The 21,355-nt window shown below is 39.2% G+C and overlaps 1 protein-coding gene across 1 annotated transcript; it reads left to right on the forward strand.

The window, feature by feature from the left end:
* The first annotated feature begins 526 nt into the window (after window positions 1-526).
* LOC146570747 (uncharacterized) lies at window positions 527-10,114 on the forward strand. The gene is made up of 10 exons (XM_085279384.1): window positions 527-684; window positions 1,569-1,629; window positions 1,814-2,070; window positions 2,432-2,528; window positions 2,808-3,074; window positions 4,288-4,398; window positions 5,826-5,894; window positions 6,043-6,096; window positions 6,230-6,356; window positions 7,408-10,114. The coding sequence occupies exons 2-10, from the start codon at window positions 1,575-1,577 to the stop codon at window positions 7,892-7,894; spliced, it is 1,524 nt and encodes a 507-aa protein (XP_085135510.1). The 5' UTR covers window positions 527-684; window positions 1,569-1,574; the 3' UTR covers window positions 7,895-10,114.
* The last annotated feature ends 11,241 nt before the right edge of the window (window positions 10,115-21,355 follow it).

Raw genomic sequence — 21,355 nt, forward strand, 5'->3', positions numbered from 1 at the left:
AGGATTATGACCTTAGACCGAGAGTTCAGGTGCTGCTGCTGGAATTGTACTTATTATTTACACTAAAATATTTACACAGCCTATTTTCTTTAAGTAGAGGATATCTTTGCTAACTCTTTCATCACTAATGATGATATTGTTATGAGTTTTACCTGGATTAATATTTACAGTAAGTGGTCAAACTGGGTGATACTAAGGTAGTATAAAAAATTCCCGATAAAGGACGCCATAGTTTGGGAGTCCTGACCACATAGACAGAAACAAGTGCGTTAAAAAAACCCCACAAAAAACTAACCAGTATTAGTTTCGGACACAAGCTACAGGACTCGAATGTTGCTCAATATGTGTTTGCTGATCATTAATGTTTGAGCCACTATATTTGGAGGAGTTTACTGTCGGGAACATTTTGATCGCTTCTTTATCGGTGTGTTACAGTAATCACAAGTCAGCTTCCGTGTGAGCAGCGGAGAGTTAATTTCGAGCCGTCTAAGCTTTCCACGAAAAAACACGCCGTAATTTCATAAAGAAGTTGAGCTGAGTACAGTAAAGGAAGGAGGCGTGGCCACTTCTCCTGCCTTAACTGTTCGAAGGGACTGACGGAGGGAGTTCAGATCACATTTAGAGCTCAAGGAAGAAGGAAATAACTAATGAGAACACAGCTGGCTGTTTTTGAATGACCTACAGGTAAGAGGACATATTATTTATTTAGGACAACTCAAAAATGTATATATATATATACACATATATATTTTTAACACTAGAGCAACACCATCAATAATAACAATATTAATAATGATAAAAATAATAATGTAAAGATATTCTATGTTCTGTATCTTTTTGCATGTACAAATGAGCCATGTACATTTTTTCTGTTTTTACACGGGCCATCTATTTTTGACGTTAACATTTATTTTTGTCTTTGGATTCTGTTTCGACTCATCTGATTTATCTGTGTATGCATACACGTACTCTAAAACTCCCTTACTATCACGTATCAGATAAGACTATGGTTAACCAAACAGATGACAGATCTTAACAATCAGAGTTCTGCAGAACTGTAGTTGTCTTTCCACTTGGGGAGGAAATCCCGGAGAAAATGTCTATTTATATCCTACTTACTCACCTATCAAAGTTGCTTACTGTGTAAGCAAACAAAGATGCTCTTGTACACATTTGCAGTTGCTGTTAAGTTATATTTTTTCCATAGAAGCCTGGTACAGCTACACTTCCAGATATAATGGTGTGGTGGAAAGATGTTTTATGTAGAGAGGTGGGCTGTTATGTGAGGATGGTGCGGTTGAAGTGTGCTGGCATGGCTTCAGTGTCAAAACAAAAACTTCCCTGTGTTATTTTTTCCTGTTATAAAAGATAAAGAAGAGGGAAGTACTTCTTTGGAGCGGAGTCATGCTAGATTGGGATTACCACGTGATATAGTGTCACACAGCTTTTTGCCAAATTAAGAGGCAAACAAGGTCACACTGCACATCTGGTTTTCTTCGGTAAAGTGACTCATGTTTCATCACTAAAGAATCTCAGCATCTGGTAATAATCCCTTTTTTCATCCTCAGATCTCAATGGACTGGGCCCTTATTATAGTTTTACAAGTGTTATTTCAGCCCTCTCTCTCAGGTGGGTGGTAAATACATTTTTTGGATATGTAGAAGCAAAGTCAGAACAATAACTACATATTTGACACGTGAGGCACTTACAGCTGCAGAGTGAGATTATGTAAAAACTATAAGATGCTTGTAAACATTTTAAGACTGGAGTGTTTACCTTCATCTTGGCATTATTTTGTGTCATTTCCGTGCAGTCTTATTCACTGTTGAGGCAGAGCAAAGCATGTATACGTCAGAGTTTGGAGAAAGTGTCGTGATGGGCTGCAAGTTCAACCCTAAACCCTCCTATCCTCATCCTGACCTGAACGTGACCTGGCACTGGATCAACTCTGACTCCGTTCAGGACGTGATCCGGCTGGATAATGGCGTGCCGCGCTCGGAATCTCCAAAGTATCGGGGACGAGTGCAGCTTCTGACCGAGGAGCTGGCGGAAGGCTGGGCTAAGCTGAAGGTAATTCCTGGCACTGAGCTACTCAGACTTACATAACACATGTTGGACGGCTTACCACTTAATTCCTACTAACTTTACTCCGAGCATTAAGCTTGTTTAAACTTGCCAGCTCTTCTTCATCTTTTTAAAAATTACTCTCAACAGGTTTAAATTCCCTAGAAAGTGCCACAGGATAACTTTACTGGAACTTTACAGGGGTGTATACTCATAAAATGACTAAGTCTGTTTAATTTTTTATATTATAGTACAGAATAAAACCCTAATAAGAGAGGCAGAGGGAGGGATAGAGCTGAAAAGTTTTCCATTTTGGTTTCTTTAAGAGGGCATAACAGAGGACTCTTGTTCTTTTGTCACTTTACAGATGTCCAGTCTTAGAATCAGTGACGCCGGGAAGTACCAGTGTGTGGTTCATTCAGCGGATGGAGCCGACTATAAAACTATAGCCTTGTCTGTTGAAGGTGAGAAGTACATGTGTTGCAGTGTAGGCCTGTTACTTTTCTTTTCTGAAGATTTCACAAGCATTGTTCTGGGAATGGTCTCGTAACTGCCAAAGCGCATGGTCATTTCTGGCCAGTTAAAGTTTCACTCAAACTGAAAATGAAATAAAGACCACTATTAGTCAATTTTGTAAAAAAAAAAAAAAAAAAGAGAAAAGAAAAAAGAAAACAATCTTTGACAAACTCAGCACATGCTGTTATCAATCTTGCGTTACAATAGAACGTCATTTTCTTCCCTAGCATCTTATAAATCAGTGACCAAACACATTGAGAGGGCAGCAACAGGTGATGAGGTCCTGATAACCTGCCAGTCTGAGGGATACCCTAAGTCAACGGTTGAATGGCAGAATGGAAACCTGAAGACACTCAATCCCAACACCACTGCTGAATCAACACCAGACCAGATTTTTAGAATCACCAGCCAGATAAAAGTCAGCTCATCAGAAAAAAACAACTACACCTGTAAATTTACAAAAGACGGCAGCTCTGCAACAATTTATATTCCAGGTAAGCGTTCGTTTCCAGTCTTGAAATGGTACATGGTATTTACATGTCCTCCTGCGTGTGCATGAGAGTTAGATGCAGCTTATAGCTGTGCCTTTGAGATCAAAAGGAGGGCTTCCTTTCAGGAAGGCGTTGCAGAAGTGGATTTCTTCCAAAACAATACTCACAATATTTAACAGGAAGGGGGATGTAACATAATCCCAGCTTTTCCAGGTGGGAATCATCCAGCTGTACTGTGTGCCTCCTTTAAAAAAAAGGAGAGAAAAGGCTCCAACATTACATACTGTGCCTGTTTAACTGATCAGAAAGTGAAATAGATTTTTTTTAAACAGTCCCCAAAAGAGCAGACGACACTAAAGTTTAAGTGAAGCTCTAAATGTTCAAAGCTACCACAGGAAATATGTTCTCATAACCTGTGTTCCTGTCATCACCAACTTCCTGTTATGATTAGAATTTTGATTTGTACATGTTGGCTTTTATCCCCACCCTACATCAAACTGCAGAGACTTAGATATGTAGATATGATTCCCCCACTTTTTCCACCGCTTTCCTGGAATTCAAAGACCCTCCCATGTGTTTCTGTGAAGCCGGTGGGTGGTGTGTGTCTGGTGTGTGGATGTAGGTGCGTAGCAAATCTTCAAATGTGAGACTTTTCCGTGTCTGCATGTAGGGTGCTCATTGTTTTCACACCAATATGGAAAAAATATATATTTAATCATAACACGTATTGAAACCGTTTCACTTTTAATTTGCTTTGCGTGTGTCATATTTATTTCTTTGATGAAAAACTAGCCACATTTTCCCATGCGGTATTTCCCACAGGAAGCTTTATTGTAAGTCATATTGTAATGATAAACACAAAAGGGTTTAATGATGATCCTGTTGAGGGAAATGAGAAATATATTTTAATTCATTTCTTATACATATAAAATGTTCAATGCTAGAGTAAGAGAAATGTATTTTTAATACAAGAACAAATAAATAAATAAATACATAAAATATGTGAAAGAAGATATTTTTATGTGATCATATCTGCCATTGCACCAGCATAACGAGGCACTATAGCTGCCATAAGGTTTTGTCCTTGACCAGCAAAAGGGAAGTTTGTGGTTATATGCCTTTGGTATGTTTGGTTATTTCCAGAGCGGCTAAAATTGCTAAAGCATAGATATTACCATGAAATACTAATCCCACAATGTTTTGACTCTTTTCACAGATGAAATACCACTTAGTCCTGCAAAAAGTGATGCTGTCATCATTATACTGTGCATAGCAGTGATAGTGGCATTCGTCTCTGTCGGAGTGGTCACCTATCGACGACGAAAAGGTAACCAATCAGTCCCTCAGTTCAGCACAGACAGGAATGCTTACATATCCTGTGTCGTGCTGCAGACAGAAATGTTGGTTTCAAACAAAATGATGGGTAACAATTTAGTGAGGTGTTAAAATACCACAGATAGCAGCAGTTATCTTGAATAATGGGCTTAGATAAAAACAGTTATCTCAAACAATGGATACTTTGCAAGATATTTAAGAAACAAATTCAAAATGAAAGCCAGTCATCTTGCAAAACCTGTAATACAACATGTAGGTGATCTTAATGCAAACCTGCATTTCCCTTTGCCACAAAAACAGACAAAGTATTTAACACCTCGCTGCAAATGCTCGCTCTGGTTTCATTTTAAACATTCAGTAAAACTGCATAAAATGTGCAACGACAGAGCTGACATCGGCTAAATGATTTTAACTTTAATGCCCAAGAAAAACCAAAACTTTGTTGTTGGTCTTGTGCCAAACAGCTCACAGACAATCTGAATTCATTACTCAGCACTGCAAAACGTATCTTTCCTGTGTCAAAGGCTGCGCAGCTCTGACTGGGAAAAAAAGAAAAGAAAACAACACATGCATACTCCCGGGAACACTGGTGACACTGTAGGTCATGTAAAAGAGGAAGCATCTGTGAACGTTTCAGGAGGTTCTTGTCCGATTTGTTCTATAATGCTTGTGATTTGAACAAAACTTTGCTGGAAATTCTTTAGCATGTGACCTGCAGTGTTTTTTTTTTTTCTTTTTCGTGTGACCATGACTTAGCTTTTTACATTCTACTGCGTTTCGCAACTATCAGACCAGACCGGCTAGATTGTGGGAAACACCCAGTGTGGTTTTGGTTTATCTACAAGGGGAATTCAAAGCTAATTGTAAACGCATGGGTGATTTTTTCAGCACGAGTTTATATTATTGTTCACACACCTCACTCAAGTTCACTGGAAAACTTATTAAACATATTTTCACATATGAATGTGTAAAAATGACGTTTTACTTACAGATAGATCAGGAAACTGTCACACAGTTATCAGGAAGGCATGGATCTTTATTGTGGTGCTTTCAAGAGCATATGATAATATTGGACATTTTGAGGAATAATTGAAACTTCAAAGCCAAAATATTAGAATCAGAATCACAGAGACTTTATTAATCCCAGAGGGAAACTGAGTGATCATATCTGCCATTGCACCAAGCACTGATTTAAAATAAAGTGTAGAAACAGACATATCGATACAAAAATATAGAGAAATACAGAGATATAGGTATAAATATACGTACCTATTTTAGCAAATATAAGATCAATTAAAGAATGTATAATTCAAAACAAACCAAACCCAACAACCTCCATACATTCAGTGTATCAGTGCTTAAAGACTACATCACCTGCTGTACCAGTACGTTGCATTAAAGTGCACTTTTTTGTTACAGGGTCCCACAATCACAGCACTCACAGCACCAGGAACCTCCTGGAAAGACCTGCTCCTACCGCTGCTTCCCGTGAGTTCAGTGGTTATGTTTTTATTGCTGTTTTGCTGTTGAATTTCTACACTGGTTATAAATAAAACTGAGTTCTTCAGTGTTTTTCTTTTTATCTTACTGTCCTCCGTGTTGTCATATTTCTAACAATGCTGTTCCGTCCTGTCAGGTCTGAGCAGTTATGACGACAACTATGAGAACGAGATAGCTCCTTGTAATGAAGGTAGGTAGCTTATCAAGTTGAGAAATATAGTTTACAGGATTTATGTGCCACTGAAAGATTATCTGAAAAGAAAGACCTGCAGGATATTTCACATCTTCAGCAAATGACTGACTGGACTTCTTTTTGTCTCCAGGCGACGTTGAGGAAAATCTGGGGTTGAATGTGAAAACGCATTACTCAGAAAGCTTTCTCAGTGCAGAGCGAAGGACTCAATGCACCACTTTCAGTGCGGAGGAGCTGCCTCGCAGACTGCAAAACAAGTGAGTCATAAATACATGCGTCCAAAATGATTGGGAAATAGACGACTATGCATTTATCCGATATCATTTCCCGTACACGCAGCCTTAAAAAAAAATTGTTCTTCTTTCCAGAAAATCGCCTTGAATGAATCCTCTTTTCGTTTACTTGCAACCACCCAGCATTGTGCAGAGCTGTGTGTGGCGTGCTACATGAAGTCATCTCAATTAGTGTTCTATTAGGTAGTGGTCCTTGTTAGCAGTAACACCATCCTCTATGAATCTACAGTAATGGATAGCACATTTAAAAAATAATGAGGTTATTGTATTTTTAGGGGTTATTAATCAGAATCAGAATACTTTATTGATCCCTGGGGGAAATTATTTTTTGTTACAGTGCTCCATTATAAACCAACATTAAGACAAGACAGACAATACACTAACTAAGAATAGTACAATATATACGTATATATACATACATAAGTCACTCATAAAGACAAGTTTATGGTCACAATTAATTTACTGTGTGGACTTCAACTAAATTTGTGTTGTATATTCAGCCACAGCCTTCGATTACTTACAGATTTAACTTAATGAAACTATATAATGCTGGGTTTAAACACAGTTCCTGTGACAGCTAAAAACTTTTTATAATACACAAAAGGGAATGACCATGGCATGGCAAGGCTTTTGTTTTCTTTTTTTTGTTCCTACATTTGTGTTTGCGAACAGTACTTCTGCCTATTTAATGCTAATTTATGATAGTTGACTGACATTGTCATGGCTATCGGTTTATCCAAGGCAGCAGTTGCGAAATCAGTGAGCGAGCTTGTGAAGCTCAGCTCAAGAACATTTTTTGAATGCACTGATAGCTACAGTACATGACGATGTATCGCAGTAAAGTTTTTAAATGCAAACGTTGTTATGCAGAAGTCACTGTGAGGTAAAGTAAAAGTAATCTGTAATAAGCCCAGGATCTCGAAAAAGAACTTAAACCTCACAGCCACACCATGCTCTAAATTTGTTTGGGGTTTTGTTGACTTCACAATCTCGACTTTGCTTTTTTTATTTTCAGTGAAGGCCACCCTGTGAATCTTCCTGCTTTACTCCCGGGTCCTGGTGAGACATTTTTCCTTGAGGGACTTCCCGGAAGCGGGAAAACAACTGTAGCCCACATCCTGATCTCATCCTGGACTGAATGGCCCACAGATTCCCTTTCCAACTTCCTCGACCTCAGCGCACTTCATCTTCTCTTATATGTTGACTGCAGCTCCGTGAAAGACGACTTGTTTCAGGAGATAACAACTCAGCTTTCACTCACCAAAAATATATCAACAGAAAAGTTGAGAACTCTTTTAATCACATCTGGCAAGGCTCTGCTTTTGTTGGACAGCTACAAAGAAGGAAACCAATATTTCGACGACTCATTAAGGAAGTTTCTAAGTGAACGAACAGGTTGCAGGGTGCTGGTCACGGCCAGCCCAGGACACTGCCCCGTGCTCAGGCAAACGGTTGGGAATGAAGGAGTTCGAAAGCTTCAAGTACAACCTGCAAAGTACTGAGTTTAAAAATAATATTGGGACCAAAGAAAAAACACTGTACATGAGTTAGATTTTTAACAAATGAGGCAAGAGTTTTGTGTGTGTGTGTGTGTGTGTGTGTGTGTGTGTGTGTGTGTGTGTGTGTGTGTGTGTGTGTGTGTGTGTGTGTGTGTGTGTGAGAGAGAGAGAGAGAGAGAGCGAGATAGGCATTTAGATTTTTTATAAGCCCAGATATGCTGCAGAATGTATGTACTGCATGATGATGTGTATTCAAAGTGATGCTTGGGAAGTTATAGACGTGCAACAAATTATAATTTTGTATTCTTTGTTGTCTTGTTTGTCACTTTCATTACTGTGCAATATGTTTTTTCAAAATTCTTTTAGAGAAAGTACATCATTGTTACTGGAAAAGCTGCATAGTGAAAGCAGTGATAAGAAACTGGTGTTTGCAGAATCTATGAACGCGGCAATTAAAATCTCCTTTTTCAATACATGTAACAGTTCAGATACAGCAGTGGTTTCTGTTTTAGCTCAGTGTGTGTGCATGAAAAAGAGAAAGGTCATAGTTAAGGCATCAGCTAGACTGCAATCAAAGCAGCAACAGCTTCTCTCTGGTGTCAAGAGTAAGAGGAAGTGACACTTTGAGTGTTCCTGACAAGAGATCATTTATGCCAGTAACATTTAATTTAAAAAAAAGAAAGGGTCTTTTTTTTAATTCTTTTTTTAAAATTTTTGTAGGTTCTTCATTTTGTGGAAAAGCTAGCATGTTTACAAAATTTCAAATGGCATCGAGCCAGTAACTTCTCTCAGCCCTGATCTGTTGCACTGGTCGACATCATCTTTTACTAAACTCGATTGTGCGCTTTTTCGCTACGGCTGGTGACTTTACATGATCTCAAAAAGTCCCGAGTCAGCAGTAAACAGCATGTTGTTGTTTCGTTTATCAAATGCACAAAAAGCGATGAACGTTTGTGTGGTAAATAGAGAAGTGAAAGAAAACATGCTTTAAATAAGAGAATGATATCCAAATAATGTGGCTTACTGTAGTTTACAGTCACACACGTGATGTGCGATTAACACTGCAACAAAACAGACGGGGAAATATTCCACCAAAGTAGTTTGTTGTCTTTAAGCTAATACACAACTAAAATGTGATTTTAAAAAAGGAAACTCAGCAGAGATGGGTTTGTAGAAAGCTAAAACAAGACCAAATCCCTAAAGACTCATCACATAATTTTACATGTAGGGAAGAAGGGCCTAAATCAGGGAAGCATCCAAGCAATTTGTCATTTAGCAGCCATAGTAGTTAAACCCAGTAAAAAAAAGAAATTTAAATTGTTGTCACAAAAAGACCTCATATGTTTGCTTTATTTCCCCATTTGGCAGTTGATTGGCTCGGTTTCCTGACAGATTTTTTTGAGAGTCCAGGATGTACAAGAAGTGTCTAAAAGATCATTACAAGTGGGATAGAAGAAGGAGAACCATCTCAACAGCACTTTATTACTTGTTGTTTTTTTTCTAAGCCAAGATGGCTAATAGCACTCCAATGCTAAGGCACGGTGGAGGCTGCATCATGTTATGGGGCCGTTTCTCAGTAGAAGGAACTGTTGTAATGGTCAGAAATGAGAAAGAGCGCATGCAACCTAGTCAGCCATCTACTTCTCTTTCAGCACAAGACCTTTACCCCAGACAGCATCTGTTTAAAAAAAAGACTTACCCAACTCCAGGCTTTGCCCTTGTGCACTTTGACTTCAATTCTTCACCATTTTTTAAAAATACAAACTTCTGTCAGATCTGTGTGGAAAATCACACACAACTCTGGGAATACCCGGCTGTCTAACTCCTGGAGTTTATAAAAAAATTCTTCTATATAACTCCCTCTTTATATCCAGTAGAATTGATTAACTGATTATTTTTGAAACAATCTGTGACTTCATGGTTTTTACTGGTCAGAATATCATCCCCTCTTTAGATGATATGCTTTTATGACAATACAACCACTGCTAAAGATGAAAAAGTGTTTTTATGTGTGTGTGTTTTTGCATATTCTTAACGCAAACAAACTTTTTCTTTGAGAAAATGTCTCCTTTTTCATTAAGCTCACCTCACATCTCTATCATTTTTCAAACTAAGCAGTTCCACAGTAGTTTACAGTTGATTTCAAAAGCCAATTAATTTGTATACAAATTTGTTTGTGAAAAAAAAAACTTTTTTTATACATTAAAATGGAAGATTATTGGATGTTTTTGAAATTTTAAAAGAAAAGGCTTAAATTAGATCAGCAAATAAGGGGGAACCAAAAAGCAACAATCCTGGAAACCTTTGCCGATGACCTGTAAAAAAATATCGATGTGGACTAATTTATTTCAATAATGCAAACCAACAAGAGCACTGTAAATTAGATGATCACAGTCCTCATTAGGCAAACATAACAAGCATAAAACAGTATTTTTTTTTTTTTAATTTTATGCATGTGTTTCACTTTCACAGACAGCTCAAGTAAAGGCAGATAACAGATAATCTATACACTGTGATGTAAGGGCAAACCTTCTGTAAGAAGCTGAGGTGGGGCTGGGTGGGATCTTAGAGGCTGCTGTTCCCTGGAAAAATCTGGCACACAATCTGGAGCGCAGGCATTATCCAAGAAAACCTGCTTTAATGCAAAACCAGGGTGCAGTGTAAACTGGAAACTGGCACGTCATCAAAACACAGATCATTACTTCCAATCAGACCCTAAGAAATCCTTAAGTTGGTGAAGTCATGACTACTATGCCATGGTATCATCCTCATCATTTTCCCCCCACATGTGAGGCTGCAGATATTTAAGTCAAAGGGAAGAATCTGACTCAGAGTCATCTGAGAACAACAATTTCTGCAAAATCTGAACAGCTGAATAAGTCTAAATCTTACAATTTGCTGGTCTGCTAACTCAGCTCTGTCTCAGTCACGATACAATCTTGAAAAACATTCAAGCATGAATAAAGGGGAGGAAAAATAAAAGCCAAATGTATTTAAGAATACATTTGTAACGTTTGCAGAGCTCTGTGTGCAAACTCAGCAGTTTGCACACAGAGCTCTGCAAACGTTTTGGTTCTTCTTCCAGCTTTCATTATTGACTGATCTCTGTGTAAAACTGAGACTAAAACCGGACGCACCCTGACACACTCAACACGCTCAATGTAAAGAGCAACTTGGCAGCCTGCATGTGTCGTACTGGGTACGTTTATGATTCACTTAAATATTTTCCTCCCAAAATTTAGTGATGTGAAAGGGAAAACACGACATACGCAATAAATCTGTTTACGTGCCTTTCAGTCACAAACTTGTTCATGAACTTCTTCGGCAAAGCCAGACAGCAGACAGTAAGGTGGTTTTGTGGGCTGCAGATAGGAAAACGCAACATCCAGAACGCAGGAGGGAGAGAACTCGAATAAAACTCTCGCTTTAATTGGCGATTAAATAAATTCAAAAACACAAAGTCCAAAAACCTCCGATATAATCAAACACTACGAGTCAGACAAGGTAATTCTGTACAACAGAAATGGACCCAAAGCAGATGACATGTCGAAGAAGAAAGGGAGGACTGTTTTATTTATAGCCTATACTTACAACTCGATGGGAACAAGAAACAATCCGACAATCAGAAGGTCAGAAATGAAACAAGGCACCAGTGAAAACTTTTATAAAACAAAACAGGAAGCAATCCAAAATATATCGACTAAACACACAGACAACAGAAAGGAAACAAACTAATCGAGTGGGAAGGTAAGTAAGTAAGTAAAATTTATTTATATAGCACATTTCACACTGGAACTCTTTCCCATGTTGCTTGTCTGTGTTTATTGTGCTATGGTGTGTTGATATCTGTGCATTCCTGTATTATCCTTTTGTGTTACACATTTCAATGTTTTTTTTCCCCCTAGCCTGACCTGTCTCCCCAATGTGATGTTTGTGTATTGTATGTACGGTCGGCAAGGTCTGTCATCTCGGTTGTGGGCAAAAGACCTGCAACTGACAAATAAAGGCTATCTCTCTCTCTCTCTCTCACATATAAAAATCACAAAGTGCTTCACAATAAAATCAGAAATACAAATAAAATAATATAAAACAGTGAAAAAATTTATTAAAAGCTTGTTTGTTTATAAATGTCTTCAGCTGCTTTTTAAAGGAGTCAATGGAGTCTAGACAGTGTAAAGACAACAGCAGGGAGTTCCACAGCCTCTGTGCCAGTGCCTGAAAAGTCCGACCACGTGTTTTAAACCTAGTACGCAGGACCACCAGTAACCTCTGACCCGACGACCTAAGTGCTCGGGATGAAGCATGAGGTTTCAGCAGGTCAGAGACATACTGGGGAGCTTCACCGTGCAGAGCTCTAAAAGTTACAACTAAAATCTTAAAATGAACCCTAAAATTTACAGGCAACCAATGAAGAGAAGCCAAAACTGGAGTAATGTGTGACCTCTTGTTTGTGCCAGTTAAAAGTCTTGCTGCGGCATCCTGTACAGACTGAAGGCGATCCAGAGCTGATTTGTTAAGACAAGTAAAAAGACCGTTACAATAATCCAAACGAGAAGAGATAAAAGTATGAATAATCATCTCAAGTTCTGCCTTTGACACCAGTAGTCTGAGTTTAGAAATGTTTCTTAGATGATAAAAAACAGTTCAAGTTGTTTAGAGTGTTTCTCAAGAGACACTGAACTATCAAATATAACACCTACGTTTCTGAGACTCGACTGAAATGAAGGGTCTAAAAAACTGATATGCTGCTTAATTTCTGAGAGCATGTGATCAGGTGCAATAATCAAGGTCTCTGTTTTATCTGCATTTAACTGGAGGAAATTGTCATTTAACCATTGTTTGATTTCTGACAGACAATTATTTAAACACGACAATTTATAAAACAGAAGTTTTGAAAGAACAGTATAATATAATATAATAAGAAATAAAGTCAAAACAGAAAGCGAAATGTTATACAAGACTGAGTCTCAAATGATAAAGCCAAAAGCAGGAAGTTATAATGACCAAAAAAAACAACAACACAGCACTAAAGAAACAGAAACCAACCTTACCATAAACCACAAAAATAACAAATCCCAGGGACCATCACAGACAGGAGGCTTTTTCTTTAAAGCCAAAAGAGGGTTTTACCCTGGCAGTGAGCAACAGAAAATCTGCCCTGAAAGGAGAAATATCAGACCCTCGTAACCACGAACACAAATCCAAATAAATGCCACATTTACTTGAGATCAGAGAAATAGATAAGAAAGGCAATAAATATGACTAGACTGAACAGCAAAGCCACCCACGATTATTACACATTATCAGATTTTATTGCCTTGTTCTGATCAGCAGCTGCCTGTAAATGATCTAAAACAACTTCCCCCAAACTCTAAATTGCTAAAGCAGAATCTGCTTATTCGGGGGTTTTTGGTAAGCCTCGGATTTTCTGCTCTTCGCAGCAAATTCAAAAATGGATCATTTTTTAGTTTAATCATTGCGCCTTTACTTTGTACACTGGAACTGCTGGAAATTTCATTATATTTGTCTCTGACAGGGCTTCATCATTTGGGATTGAGTGAAGAGGAGGGAAAAACACTTACTGCCATGAAAGAGTCAGGAGCTGAAATAACCTTTTTTTTTTCTGAATCATTACATTTTAGTGTACACACACACACACACACACACACACACACACACACACACACACACACACACACACACACACACACACACAGTCATCAAAAAAATCCATCAATCCTCATTCTTCTACATTAGACACATAACAGACCGCATAATCGAAGCAGTTTGACCACATTTTCAGAAACATCAGGACTCAGCTTCATTTAGTCAAAAATGCCTCTTCCATAGCTTCCACATTTTAGTATCTTCTTATTCTTAGGAAAACCCAAATTTATGGGAAGCACCAAATGTGTTGCGATATTTTGGAGATGGTTACAGACAGAAGAGAAGTGGTTAATGATGCAAGAGGGGCTTCTTCTTTGTGTTAACATAATTTCACCACCCTCAGCTCTCGCCAGAAAACCATTTGCCAAAGAAACAAAAACTGAGCTCATACGTGCTCTCTCTCAGCTACAAGCCTGCGCCTACATCAGAAGCCTCATGTATTTCATGGCTTTAAGTCTGGGTGACGTCTGGGTTTATAAAGCTAAACGGTGAGTGTAAACCAAAGCTAAGTACTTACTGGGAATTTACTTTTCAGAGATTTCTGTTCATTTAATCGGTGTTTACAAGCATGTTGGTCCAGCCATTAAAGCCTACTTACTGTGGGATCCATCGTTGCCTGCTGTGGTTATAAAAAGTCATTAAAATGTTTGTAAAAAATGTAAAAAAAAAAAAAAAAAGAAAAGAAAAAAGAAACCAAGATAAATCATTTCAGAACTTTTTCCACATTCAATGTGTCCTATAAGCTATACAGTCCTGTTATAAAACAAACCAACATCTCTTAGTTTACTTTCCAGTAGGAGTTTCCAGACGTTAACTTAGTTGCAGCAAAATCCATCATCTGCGTAAGCATCAAAGAGATCAATTGGAACACAAAAGAATTTCCAAGACATGAGATGGGTCACGGAAAACAAAGACGACGGTCATCAGTAAGTGAAGAAAACAGGGACAATATGGCACATTACATAAAAACTGGAAAGCCCCTCCAAAACTGGTGAAAAGAAAAGAAGAAAGCTGGTGAGGGAGGCTTCCAAGAGGCCTGCAGCAACATTAGAGAAGTAGCAGGGTCATGTACTATATGTGACAACAAGCTCCATATTCTGTATATACATTAGCCTGGGGGAGTTGGGTTGCAAGATGGAAGCTTTTTCTTATAGAGGAAAAACATCCATTTAGGCTCAATTTTGCAGCAAGTCACTAAAAAGCGTGTGATCTGATGAGCCCAAACATCTGCTGAACAAGGTAGTGACTATTCTTCTTTAGCTAGAACAGAGGCATCTGCTAGAAAGCTGAAATAGAAGATAAATTTCACCTTTCAGCACACCACCACTACACATGCACCCACGGAAAAACAAAAATGGCTGAACCAGAAGATGATTAAAGCTTTGGAGTGGACCGGTGAGAGCCCAGACCCGAACCCAGCTGAACATCTGTGTGGGGTCCTGGAGAGAGCTGTGGACAGGAGATGCCCTCACAATCCGAAGCACTTCCACAAGGAAGACAGTGCAAATATTACAAAGTTAAGATGTGCCACGATGAAAGAAACTTTCCCTAAAACAAGTGAATGCTGTGTTAAAACCAAAAATGTGTTTCCACAAAGAATTAGTTTAACCTCCTAGGACCTGATGTCCACATATGTGGACATCACATTTTGGATTGTCTCAACCAAAATACTAAATTTTGCTCTACAAGGGCCTGATATCCACTTACAAGGACATTATGCTCCCACTGTTTTATCAAAATTTAAAACAAATGTCCTCATATGTGGATCTCACTTTTGTCAAAAACAAAAATCTGGTAATTCTTTGTTTTTACATTCATCAGGTCCCAATCAGAACAAATACCAAAGAGAAATTAAAAATGCATGCCGTGAAAGAGTTCAGGTCTTAGGAGGTTAAGGGTGTCCGTATTTATTTACCAACCAGGTAAAGGATTTCAGTTTTCAGCTGTATTAAGTTACAGGTCACGATAAAGGTGGAAAAAGTTCTGAACTTACTGATCTTGGTCTCACTTTTTATGCACACACACAAAAACAGACACTTTCTTTAGCCACTGTACACGAGGGTCCCACTAGATGGTGCAATTGCACTTCTCATGCAGGCTCACAGTGAGAGCTGTGGACTTGGTCTGCTACTCAATCCATGAAATTTGATTTACTTGTGTGGCTAATCTGGATTTCAAAAAAAGAAAACATGAACAAAAGCAAGCAATATTTGCTGTGATTCTCTCATTGGGAAGGATTTTATAGCTTCCTTTCTTCTGTCTTATCTTCAAAGTGATTTATCCCCTAAGAAACCCTGATGTCTGCCAAAAACCTGCCTAAACTGAATCAATTAAAGTCACTGATCAAACTGTTGTCACTGTAAATGTAATGGTCCTGTACTGAACTTCATTTAACAAGGAAAAGAGTACATAAAATATCAAAACAGTGGCCAAAAGAGCGCATAAATATTACAGTACAACTATTAGACATCTGGTTTTATGCCTTTTTGTTCTAATTGAAAAAAACTTTCTTTGAAATCAACGTAAATCTATTGATAAGCGATCAATCACTCGCCAGTAACAGTAAAGATCCACTTTGTCCAGTTGTCCCAGAAAATTCTCATCACCCATTCAAAAAAACCCAAACCTTGCCCTGAAACCAAACTCAGCCGCTCTACGCTCCACATCACAACAGACCCACAAGTCGCACACACGCAAAACGAGAGTTAACCCCCATCAAAAAGAACGATCTCCTTCATGTGTGCCCCCCTCCCGCACTTCCTCCCTCAGTGTCAACCTCTCAGACCGACAAAGCTTCATCATTTGGTAATTAATATTCTAGGAAAGAGGGGAGCATCAGGAAACAATTATTCAATAATGTATGAATGTAAATGCACACTCCCTCCACACAAAAACACACACATATGCACAAGGGCATATACATCACTGTGATCGACTCTTCCTCTATTCCAAGATCAGATTACCTTCATACATTAATACAACTGGAGTGAAAGCAATGAATGTGCTGGCTTGCACACAAACACTCAGAGATTCAGCTGTGATGGGTGTTCTCGTGCAAAAATCCAACGCGGAGCACCGCGGTTTTAGCTCTCGCAAGCTGATCGGCTTTGTTTGCGAACGTGCATCTTCGTTTATCACATTAAAGCACCAGAAAATGAAAAAAAGTCAGTGTACTCCGAGGTCAGCACGGTGCGTTCACTCAGACTGAGTATTTTAAATATCAATGCAAACACTGTGAGGAGGTTATAGAATCAAAATCTCCTTTAAAAGTTTCTCGTGACAATATATTACATGCATGCAGCTCATGAAAGGAATTGATATGAAACACCCCCACGACAGCACATAGCAGCAAGTTATGGGAACGCACAATACACTACTACAGCTTATGCAAGGTTCTGGACAGCAGGGAAGACCAAAGAGCAGATACAAAAAATGTATTGAAAACAAATAATTTAGAAATTGTCTTGAAGTGGTTTGACGCTGCATTTTATCACAAAAACATATCTCTTTTAAATAGTAGATTCAGTAAAAGATGAGCTTGGAGAACAGTGAAAGGGGTCAACCAGGACACCAGAGCTCAAGTATCAAATTTCTTGGCAGTTAAATTGGCACTGTGGGTTCAGTCTCATTGCAAATAGGTCACAGGTTTGATCGAGATGTCAGATTTTAAGCCCTGGACGGTTAACCTAAATGTACAAGGTCACTTGAGGGATTATTTTTTGCTTAGATTACAGTAGTGGACAGTGTTAGGAACGATGGAGCCACGTGTGAGTACCCCTCTTTGATGTGCCACAAAGCTTAAAAAAAAAAAGAAAGAAAAGAAAGAAATGAAGATGCCACTGGGGTTGTTGAGGTCCATTCTGAATCCTCACTGGAGTCTGGTCACACAACTCCAGTTAATATCCACACACTCTCTGTGCTGGCACTGACCCAGTCTGTTTGGTAATTGGGATCAGATGAGTGGCAGCAAAAGCGAAGCGACCAGGGTTCCTCCAGGACCCGCGGTAACCTGGAAGCATTTATTTTATGGAAAAGATGTTTAGTTAAAGTGCAGCGCAGCAGCCTACAGCCCGGCCCCTCTAATGACCCTCCAGCTTTCTTGCCCAGGCCTGGAGACAGAGCCCTGTGATGGATATGACTGGCGAAACAGGCGCGCACACACACACACACACATATGCTTCCAACACTGCGCTATGTGATGGATATGACTGGTGAAAGCTCTGAACACTGCTTCCTGAGTCCTTCACTTCCTTCCTCGCAGGCCTCGGTCAGCCAAGCTGAGCCAGGTTTCACTAGACTAGGGCTGGATTGAGTTGCAGATTAACAGGCTTCCTGTCCAGTCCGTTGGCTGCGTTCATCTGCTTTCCTACAGGTCACTTTTATTGATGACCGAGCAGTGACGTTATTGAGGATGGATGGGTCTCTTCAGGATGGATGAAATGCTGGAGACTGGCCGGGAGTGTGGAGAAAACAGTGTTACCAGCATCAACACTTACACTTTTCCTTTTATCAGCTATTGTCCCTTATCATGAGGATTTACAGAGTACAAACTGGGTTACATTTAGGTCATCGGTAAAATAAAGGCTAAATGTTTTGCAGTTCATTGCAACAGGATTTTTCACTTCTTAAAAATGTCTTAAAGGTGCTGAAAAAATGATAAAATGTAACTTAATGGTCTTAATGACAGATGACCTACTAAAATAGAGCCTTTTCCAAAGGATATTTTACCTGCTGTGGATATAGTACAATATATACAATATAATATTGTTGTACCACAGGTGGCTCTATTAATCTTTAGATTTGAAAATGGAAGAAAAAAAGAGGAAAAAATTATTTGTTATAACAACATTGCTCAAAAAGAATTTTTTTCATGCTTTCTATTAAATAAACTGATATATCTAGAAACCAAGTCCATTGCCATTCCCTCCACCATCTCATCACTCCAAGCCTCCAGCACCACCCACCCCACACCTCTCATCCTCTCTCCTTCCCTCTCCCTCTCTCCTGCTGGCAGCCGTTGATTACTCTCGTCTCCTGGGGAAAGGCTTAAACTCCTCAGAGATAGTAATATCGAGGGCACTACTGGCTAGTCACTTCAGATCAGGGCGGGGGGAGGAAATGGCGACGGACATAAAGCTAAATATATAATTCCTCCCATGCCGGTAATCACGATGTCCAGACGATTTGAAATGACAGTTTAACCACTTTAGACTGAGGCACGCTTTGTTCAGATTTGAGAACCGGGAGGTGTGTGTGCGCGCAAGTGTGTGTGCGCTGGAACGTCTGGTTGGTCCCTGTGATGGTTGGGGAGCCTCTTCGCGGGTGTAGTAGCTATCCAAAGAGGCCCCGTGTGGTCCTCTCTAAACGCACCGAGGGGGTGGGGCGGCGGCCGCTCCATTGAGTTAAAATGGCTCGCATACCAGACAGGAGCAATTCTGTGAATGACTGACGTGCCAACAGCTCCGGAAGGAAACACTCTCACTACCCAGTATTGGTTTACGTGATTATTAGGATATCCAGCTTCCTCCTAAAATGGTCGATCATTTCCCTGTTAGAGGCAGCAAGAGCGCCCACCTGGATTAAGCCTGAACGTGGTCCACATGCCACCAGGCGCAACCAGGCCTCACGCCACGCAGCCCACCAATTACACACATAAATATTAATAGGCTAATCTGCGCGGATTCTTTTCCTCAGAGCCTGTTAGTACATCCCTGAAAGGGTCAGAGACACTCTAATTCATTTAAATTTTAAGTTCAATTTGCATATGCAGAGATTTTTTTTCCTTCCAAACAGGCTCTCGTTTCCCCCATCATCACATCGCAAGAGGAGCCTGCATTTTGTATTCATACACTGATTGGATCCTTGATGAGATCTTCAGGGTGGCTTCTCACACTCTGGTGCTCTTCACACTCCAGAGGAGATGAGAAGAGAGAGAGGGGAGAAGGAGGAGATGAGAGGTGTGTATGTGGGATCAATCCAATTCTGACTACGTTGAAGTGGTCCGCTCCGTCATCGCCCAACTCCACGTCCTCCTCGTCGGTTTCAGCTGCAGCAGGAGCGCCGCGACTCGGGCTATAATCAGAGGCGGCACAGAAGGAAGAGAGCAGGCAGAGAGCCTCCATATAATATAGACTCCTGCTCCTTTTTCGAGACATACACAACATAACAGAATTCATATTACGCTATTGTCACCAGATTCCCTCAACATGTATGAATAATGCAGGAGACAAATCTGCATGAAAGGTGAGAGAGAAAGAGCACCACACCCAAGCATTTCACATGCACTTTTCAGTCACGCACGCTGGCTTAGTTTTACTTGCACTATATGTCCATGCCCAAATGCATTTTAATGCTTCAGGTCCATTTTCCTGTGATTAAATTAATTGTGTGTTTGGGCAACGAGTTCTGCCAAACGCGGGTGACCTAAAGCTCTGGGCCTGAACACTTCCTGTGCAGACAGAGAGAGGACGGAAGCTGCTGTTCTCGTGCTACGCTCAGACACCAGAATATATATGTTTTTAAAAACAACCTGAAAGTTTTCCCTGCTAATAATATATACTCACATATCTATATTATTGCTAATATTTATTGTAATATATCTATATCACTAAAGCACTTCTGGATGGATGCAAACTGCATTTCGTTGCCCTGTACCTGTGCATGTGCAATGACAATAAAGTTGAATTCTATTCTATTCTATTCTATTCTAATAAACACTTTGAGCACTAAAATGCACTTTTAGTTAATTTACCGTACAGCGTTTTTTCTTTAGCCTATCTAGGTCTGATGGTACCTGTTCTTCAGGGGTGCTACTATCACAACTAATTGAGTGTCATAGAAAATAACAGCCAAGAATATTTGATAAATAGGCTGAACTTACTAAACCTCGTAAACACTTCACATGTATAAGCCAATGCTGAAGTCTTCACAGCAGCAAGGGTCTACACTTCGCAGCCATTTTGAAATGCTTTTGGGCACTTACCTAGGTAGTTAATTTGAAGCACTATCTTAATAAACATTGATTTCATTGGTCACATAGATGCTTTATGTTCAGTCAAATATCACAAAGATGCTCAAAAACATTGAGCATTTTGAGACTAGTTTTTTCCCTCTTGCTAGTTAAACTTATATCAGCATTTCTGCTGAAATTCTGTCAGAGTTCAGGGTTTTTTTTATGTCATCACTCAAGCTTATATACTGTATGTGTAAATACATGAAACTGTTAGTTAGACATAGTGAATAACTAATACAGAAGCTAACTAACATTAAAAAAAAGTTGCGATTATGCTAAAAGTATAGCTAGCAGCTAAACTTTTAGCTAACAATATATTAAAACTAATTCAGTAAATATAGTGAATACCTGCTGAAATACATAGACACTGGCTAAGATTATATCTAATTTTTTTTAAAAGCAATTTAAATAGCAAAAAAAGAAAAAAAGAAACATCACTAAAATTGTTAGCCTGCAGTACAAACCTTTCAACCTTTCATTCTTTACAGAGGAATTCATGAAAGCTAGTTTCCACTGCTGAAAAAAGATAATTTTGCCATCTGTAAGTCAAAAACTCAACTTACATACCAACTAAAACTTAGATTGAAATAATACATCAAAAATTAAACTTTGCGTGGCAAAGGTTTGTTTGTTTTTTTTAAATACAGAAACAATGCTTCCATTGGTTAAAGCAGTAAGCTAATACTTGTGGACAGCAGAGACGTTTAACAAACAGCACTCGAGAGACTTACAGTAGTATAGATCCAATTATCAGTTTGAATATGAGCAGCCTGGTTTTAGTCCAT

This window comes from Mchenga conophoros, linkage group LG7 (genome assembly GCF_057382185.1).
Source record: "Mchenga conophoros isolate Kocher_MC1m ecotype Shallow Benthic linkage group LG7, M_conophoros_male_GT1.1, whole genome shotgun sequence".
Lineage (NCBI taxonomy): Eukaryota > Metazoa > Chordata > Actinopteri > Cichliformes > Cichlidae > Mchenga > Mchenga conophoros.

Excerpts from the sequence above, each read along its gene's own strand:
- LOC146570747 (XM_085279384.1), top strand. The coding sequence starts at position 1,575 with ATGGACTGGGCCCTTATTATAGTTTTACAAGTGTTATTTCAGCCCTCT. Across the intron at positions 2,529-2,807 it reads TATAGCCTTGTCTGTTGAAG|CATCTTATAAATCAGTGACC; the intron begins GTGAGAAGTACA and ends TTTCTTCCCTAG. Across the intron at positions 5,895-6,042 it reads TGCTCCTACCGCTGCTTCCC|GTCTGAGCAGTTATGACGAC; the intron begins GTGAGTTCAGTG and ends CCGTCCTGTCAG.